General features: G+C 43.8%; 2 protein-coding genes across 2 annotated transcripts in view; one reads left to right on the plus strand and one right to left on the minus strand.

The window, feature by feature from the left end:
• Nucleotides 1-3,139, plus strand: part of adam23a (ADAM metallopeptidase domain 23a) — an 18,242-nt gene extending 15,103 nt beyond the window's left edge. Inside the window, exon 26 of the mRNA XM_030782240.1 lies at nucleotides 3,094-3,139. Coding sequence (XP_030638100.1) covers nucleotides 3,094-3,139 — 46 coding nt within the window. The remainder of the gene's footprint in view (nucleotides 1-3,093) is intronic.
• Nucleotides 3,140-5,834: 2,695 nt separating this feature from the next.
• dytn (dystrotelin) overlaps nucleotides 5,835-7,500 on the minus strand; it is an 8,043-nt gene continuing 6,377 nt past the window's right edge. Inside the window, 4 exon segments of the mRNA XM_030781806.1 lie at nucleotides 5,835-5,917; nucleotides 6,438-6,720; nucleotides 6,841-6,990; nucleotides 7,464-7,500. The exon segment at nucleotides 7,464-7,500 is cut by the window's right edge and continues 114 nt beyond it. Coding sequence (XP_030637666.1) covers nucleotides 5,835-5,917; nucleotides 6,438-6,720; nucleotides 6,841-6,990; nucleotides 7,464-7,500 — 553 coding nt within the window.

Raw genomic sequence — 7,500 nt, forward strand, 5'->3', positions numbered from 1 at the left:
TGCACATGCACACACATCACACATAAAACACACAGACACACACAAACAAACACGACACACAAACACACAACAGGGCCTGAGCTTCTGCTACAGACGACAGATTCTGTGCACACCCAAAACTATATGTACCACAAAGGCTTAAATGCTAACATTTTAAATGCTAACAGTGCCATCCTAAAATGCTTAAATGCTAACAGTCATAGGCTAATATTCTAAAATCCTAACAGTCGATAACTAACATTCATAGACGCAATAGAGATGGAATAGATTTTTTTTTCATACGTGTGTATAAATGTGCTACTGCTCACAGTAGCAAAATTCCAGGTGATACTATTGATACTAACACCGGGTGTTATAATACTAAACATTGCCATTTGTCACAAGAGTTTACATGTAATCATAACATACCTCATGACTGTTGCATACAGACCCTAGCAGCTCTACTGAATATGTTGTAACACCACAAAACCACTGATAATTGAAATCAACATAATTGTAATTGTAATTGTAATTGTAATGATAAATTTCAGGAAGTGCCTCTGTGGACTGTAGCAGAATCTCTTCACAGAATGCCCGGCCCAGAGCTTGACGTGCATGTGTGCTAAATGGTTAAATGATGAATACCAGTAGGATGCTTGGACGGTTAATACAACTCTGTCAATTAAAACCAAAAAGCGATTTACTAAATGCTCTTCATCACTGGAACAAACCAAGCTAGCAGATTCCATATTTGTCATGTAATCTGACTTTATTTGAAGGTCAATTAACGTGTTAGCTTCTTGATAGCTTAGCGGCCCCGTTGGGTTAGCAAGCGCAGGGCTCTACAATATTTTCCTGATTACAGCTCATGATATTCCCACTATGTTGAGTTCCCCTGAACTTATTGATAAAAGCTGGTGTTCAAACTGCAGCTACTAAACTCTAAGGTAATTAAAATTAGGATCATTCTGAATTCCCATGGGTGGGATTTTGGGGAAAATTAGCTAAAATGAAATGAATGTGTTAATGTGTTCAAATTGGCAGTATATCAGTATTTTTTGCTAGTAAATATGTCATTGTTGTCGGGGGGGGGGGGGGGGGGGGGGGGGGTTGTCCAGTCAGAAATATTGCCTGTAAATGGTTGCTGTCCTATTCCAAAATCCATAGTCTTGTTTTCTCCTTGTGAGAAAATCTCCACTGATTTCACAAAGTACTGTGTGTCGCTTAAAGGAGTACCATGTGGAATTTTTGAAGAATTTCGGCTAAAAATGATGGTTATGCATTCAAGTCTCCTTCTTTTACTGTATTTATATCTTTTGCTTGTCTCGTAGCAAATTTACATATATCCTCTTGCCTTACTGGGATCTGATACCTAGTATCACCATAAGCCAGTGAAAATAGCTCTAATAATCATTTCTGAGAATTCTTATTTCGTAAATAGTTTCACATACGTTACAGTGCCACTCTGGTCCTTTTACAAGCCATTTAAATTAAATCTGTCGCTAGGAGATGGTTCCGTTTGGGGCTTTTAGTTCACTACAGCATGCTGGTTTGCCAATAGCATCTTGACTAAAGCCACTGAGGTTTTTTGTTTTTTTTTTATGCATGTTGACTGGACCCAAACCAGGACTGAGCCAGAGAGCTAACAGAGCATTGCACAAAGGCTGGGCTGACTTCAGAGGGAGTGGAGTGGCCTTTAGTTGACAGGACGGGAGGGTGTGTGGGGTGGTTGGATGGTTTTGTTGGGTTCAGTTGACGACTTTTTGACCCGCTCTCCTCGCAGTAATCTCTCTCTCAATCCCCCCCCCCCATTCCCCCCCCCTCGTTGTCTGAAAGGGTGAGAGTTTGAGCGGAGAGAGGGGGTGGCGGAGGTATTTTTTTGTCGCTGTAGGCAGCCTTTGTGCCATGGCTGGCTGCCACGCCCTCTTACCTCCTGGAAGGCCCCGCCCTAGAACAGAGCAAGACCCCTCACCCCCCAACCCGGATTCGCCCGACACTGCTGCCTTTACTGCCTGCTTCACAGAGACCTGGTACAGACACACGCGTGCGCTGCATTGCACCTGCATGAACCACCCTCCCCAAACCCCACCCCCACCCCCCCCAAAACCAACCACCACCCACACCAACACCAACTCCACCACCACAACCACCAGTACCACCGCTCAGCGACGGTGGCTTCTCCGGTCCGAACAGTCTGTGGACAGGTGCATGTAAAAAAAAAAAAACCAACTTAAAATGCCCCACATCAAGCCACACTACGGGGAGGTTGTGTCCAAATCCCTGTTGTCGTTCTTGTTGTTGTTGTTGTTGTTGTTGTTATTGTTGTTGTTGTTGCCTTTAGTGTTGCTCCTGGTCGCTATGGTTCATGTTGTTGGTTGGTGTGATGTCTTCTCTCTCTCTCTCCCTCTCTCTCTTTCTTTGCTGCTGTCTTGATGTTCTGTAGACTGTTTTATTATTATTATTATTATTATTATGATTATTATTATTATTATATTATTATTATTGTTGTTATTATTGTTGTTGTTGTTATTATAATTATTATTATTTTTGTCCGTGTCAGTGTTCTTTCTCAGGAGGTAATGTTTTTCTTCTTCACATAACTTGTGTATCTCACTTTGAGACTATCACTCTAATACACACACACACACACACACACACACACATAGATCAAAACTCACAAGCGAGAGAAGTGGAGGAACATTTCTTCCTCTACGTCTGTGACCTAAGAGCCCCGTATAGGAGGACTGTTTTGACCTTTGCCACCCAGCAGCCAGATTAAGATTTAGTTTACAGCAAACATCACGTACAATTGGTTGGTCCTGATTTGACCGAGAAATGACATAGATCAGTTTATGGGTGATCCTTAGGCAGTGATCCTGCATCGTCTCAGGGGCAAGCTGCTGGTGAACTCCTCAAAGGTTCATAAGGTTAAACGTTAAACGGTGAGGGGCACGGTTGTAAATCTAGAGCAAAGGATGCTGGGACACCCGAGGGTCAGAACAGTGTTCTGTCACAGGAGGGGCGGCCATGTTGGATGTTGAGTTTGTTTTGGCTTTGCCTGCACTAACTCCTCTCTCCTCTGTTTTCTCCCCTGCATTTGTCTGCTTCGACAAGAAATGTCAAAAAGAGACGTTATGATCCCAACGCCAACGCCATCTAGAGGAGGAATGGAAACTTCAGCCTTGCTTAGTGTCCCCTTTGGGTTCTGTTAGCAAGCTACATGCTGTATCGGACCTTCTCTTGCTGCTAACGCCAAGTTAGTGTTACTTGAACAATAAGGAAAAACAAAGACAGAGAACGAATGATTGAACTTCTTCCATGTAGAGTCACATAGAACTGCAGAGACTCTAAAGCCTGCCTCCCCAACCCCCCCCCCCGAAACCCATCAGCAATCCCGAACTCTTTTTCCTATCTTCTCCAATCACATTCAAAGATCCATTTCCCCCCCCCCCCCCACCTGCCATCCATTTGACTGACGGAGAACTAGCCCAATGAGGGAACTCCAAAAGGCCAACTCATCCAGCATGACTTCCTGTACAGAGCACCCTGACTTCCTGTGCAGGCCCTGGCATGACAAGCCTTGGCTGACGGATCCGCATGGCTGACGAGGGTCAAGCAAACCGATATAAACACACACGCACACACACACACTCACATAAAACAAGAAGAAGCAGCACTGGCCATACAGCATGGAACACAGAATCCTAAACAGGACACTCCCAACAATGTGGCATTAGAGACCACTTTAGGCTCCGATGACTAGCCACATACAAACGCAGGAAAGACTCCTCATTTAAACAACTAAAAGCCTGGTGACTGAACTACTTTTTCATTATTTTTTCCTGTTTTTTTTTTTTTATTATTTTTAATTTTCTTCTTTTTTTCCACTGACATCAACTGAAAACGCTTTTTCTTTCAAGTTTCAGCATGTTGTAACGCAGATTTTCTCTACTATTATTAATGGGGGTTATATATATAAAAAAAACAGAAAACAAACCGAAAAAACAAAACAAAACAACAAAACAGTTGTTTTAACCGACAGTTTAAAACCGAAAACTCGGAAAACGAGCGAAGGATCTGCTGCGATGTTCTGCGGGTAATTTCTGCAGTCGCGCACAGATACACACAGACACACACACACACACACACATATATATACATATATATATATATATTTACGTATACGACTGAATCAGAGCTTCCCTCAAGACAGCACTGTACTGGCATAGTGCTCCAGTATGGCCACGCCCCCTGCGGAATGCTGTTTGGCTTTTACATGAGAACTGCATGGGAAAAAATAAATAAACTGCATTTTAGGGATACAGCCTGTGCAGTTCACTCCGCTTCTTAAGGTAACTGCATGTCAACGGTAAAAAAAACAGTTTAACTTGTACGTACTATGCAAAGAGATGCGTTGCACAGACCTATGAATTGGTAACAACGACTAAATTATACTAATGAGGAAACGTCTGACTAATATTACTCTATTAAACCATTGATTACGCCAGTGTGTTATATGCTTGGCCACTACTTTACATTTGTCTTTTTAATTAGCTTCTGATTACTTAAGACGCGTATTAAATAGGAAGAAGTCCACTTTTAAAGCTTAAAAAAAAAAAAACAAATAAAGAAAAAAAAAAAAACAAGAACATTATGTTATCATGCTCATCTGTGTAGTACAGCAGAGGAGTCAAGCACTTGTACTTATACAGACTGGACTGTACCACTGAATTACTGGAGGGATTCTGTGATTGGGCTGTACCATCTCAGTAATAGAGAGGAGGGAGAGACTTTTCCAGACTTTTTTTAATGGCCCACTGGCCAACAGGTTAGGTGTTTTTATACCACCGCTGGTCCAGGATAGGTGGTGTCCATTCTCATTCATCTCAACCATGGTCACTTCACTGCTCTCAGAATCACCTCATGTTTCCATGGAAACGTTAATGAAAAAATAAACATAAATAAAAGTTCTGAACAAAAAAAACTTTTGTTGATTTTTTGTGTGTGTGTGTGTGTGTGTGTGTGTGTGGTAATGGTGATCAGTTTTGTGGGACTAACATGTTTCTTAATATTCATTTCTACCTCTCGTTCAGGAGCACGGTCTGGAGAAAAAACGGTAAGAGAAGTCTCAAGTCCAAAAATAATTCCAGCTGATTGGTTATGAGCTGACATACTGTGATGTCATATTGCTCCAGGCTTGTTATCTATATCTATAAACGTTTGAATGGCGTTATATTCCTGGTCTAATGCGCCCATTAGGGCCAACCTCTCTCATTCTCTGCAAACAAGCCACTCTAACAAAAGTGTATTTGTTGGTCAGTGTGATCCAGGATGTTCAGTCTGTCTTCACAGACATCTGAGACCAAGTGTCACCACACGTAATGGCTCTAAAGGGTAGGGACACTTCATCACTGAAATAATGTCTACAATGTTATCGTTTTGTTAAAATAAAACATCACAAAATACATGCTCTTTTCTTCTCTCCATGAAAAAAAAGTGAGTTGTTCACTGTAGCCTAATATACAAACAAGAATTTGGCTAGTTCTCCAACCTATGTTCTTTACAGGTCAAAGTCTACTTGACTACATTAATCAAAAGCAAACCATATGCATAACAAAGTTTATTTTCTTATTTAAAAATTTTCATTTACTGTTACCAAAAAGGATCAGTCAGAATTTTGTTGGTTTTTAACAGGGCTCGATGCAGGGTGAAAATGTCAATGAGATACGGCGACAGTTGGGAGTGGCTCTTACGATGTCACAATGTGATTGGCTGAGGGAGTTAATAAGATACATATCGTTGGGGTTGCTATTGGCAGCATGTTTTGTGGGCGTGGCTATCGTGACCAGTGGAACTCAGAGAGGAGACAAGATGCCACACAGAATTCCCAACTCCCCTGCTGCCCTCAGAAGCTCATCTCTCTGGAGGGGGACAGATTCTGGAGAAAACAAAAATAGGGGATTTCAAAAAAAAGGTTTTAAACACACCTTAAATGAGACTGAAACACTCCTAACCTAAGATTTTCCAACAGCAAGGACTACCTCACAAAGGACACTCATCACGCAAAAGTAACCTAAGCAAGACTTTGAGTAGCCAGAATCAACAAGCCAGATTTTACACATTCGATGGTACATGCGCACAAAAATTTTCCCTACAAAAATGAGTATTTTTAAAATGTATTAGTTATGAAAATCTGCATGTATCTGCGCACATTTCAGGCAGTTTGTGGCCCGTTATTATATCTGAGGCGTTGTAACATTGTCACAGGGCTTTAACAAATATTACATTAATTTTTCTGACAGTGCAATTACAGTATTTCATCCTATGAAAATGTTTCATACGAAATTCACACAGCTTTTATAAATGTGGTCCCTGCTGGGACTTTGCGTTGCTGAAGATCAAAGCCCACTCTGTGAATGAGCACAAACTTTTAAACAGAGAGGAATGGCTGTTCTCACCAGCGGTGGAAGGCAGGCACAGTGTACTCTTAAGGCGCTGCACCAGGTCACAAAGCTCCTCTTCTTCCTCCTCCTCCTCTTCCTCTGAGTTCTCTTTCCCAGAGACACACCCATCAGTGGGCAGCTCCTCCACGTCATGCTCCTGCGTGCCACACTGTGGCTCCTCCTCCGCTTCTCCCGCAGGGTCCTCTCCAGGTTCTCCACAAGGCCGCGGGTCAGAGATGGTCTCCGCCGGCCGGATCGACAAGCTGCCCGCGACGCTCAGCCTGGCAAGGTCCTCCTCCTTCTCAGGGTAAACAGGGTCTTCCGCGCTATCCTCATCCTCTTCTTTCCTTTCTCGCACTCCTCCCTCTCCCTCCAGCTCCTCCTCGCTCTCCCGCTCCTCTCCTTCATCTGCCCCGGCTGAGCTGAGGTGCGACGGTGAGCGCTCAGACGGGGAGCGGTGACCGTCTCTCAGGGAGAGGTCGTCATGTGAGCGGCGAGCCAGAGGCATGTAAACAGGATGCTGTAATTCGCCGCTGTATAAATAATCTCCGTCTCTCGTGCTCAGGGCCTGTGAGAGGGTCAGAGACACAGACTGGTAAAGCTGCTGTCTGGAGAGTTTTAAGAGATCACAGTCAGGTCGGGAAGAGAGACAGAGTGCACAAAAAAAGGGGGACAACGTTAATAAGGATGGGTGACGGTATAGAAATTTGTCTTTCCCCCACAAAAGTTGTTTCAGATTGTTGATTGTAGCCCATCTCTCTCTCTCTCTCTCTCCCCCTCTCTCTCTCTCTCTCTCTCTCCCCTCTCTCTCTCTCTCTCTCCCCCTCTCTCTCTCCCCCCCCCCCTCTCTCTCTCTCTCTCTCTCTCCCCCCCCCTCTCTCTCTCTCCCCCCCCCCCCTCTCTCTCTCTCTCTCCCCCTCTCTCTCTCTCTCTCTCTCTCTCCCCTCTCTACCCCCCCCCCCCTCTCTCTCTTTCTCTCTCTCTCTCTCTCTCTCTCTCCCCTCTCTCTCTCTCTCTCTCTCTCTCTTTCTCTCTACCCACGTGTTGGACTCGGCTCAGCTCCTCCTGCAGGTTCTGG

The sequence above is a fragment of the Chanos chanos genome, chromosome 8 (assembly GCF_902362185.1).
Source record: "Chanos chanos chromosome 8, fChaCha1.1, whole genome shotgun sequence".
Classification (NCBI taxonomy): Eukaryota; Metazoa; Chordata; class Actinopteri; order Gonorynchiformes; family Chanidae; genus Chanos; species Chanos chanos.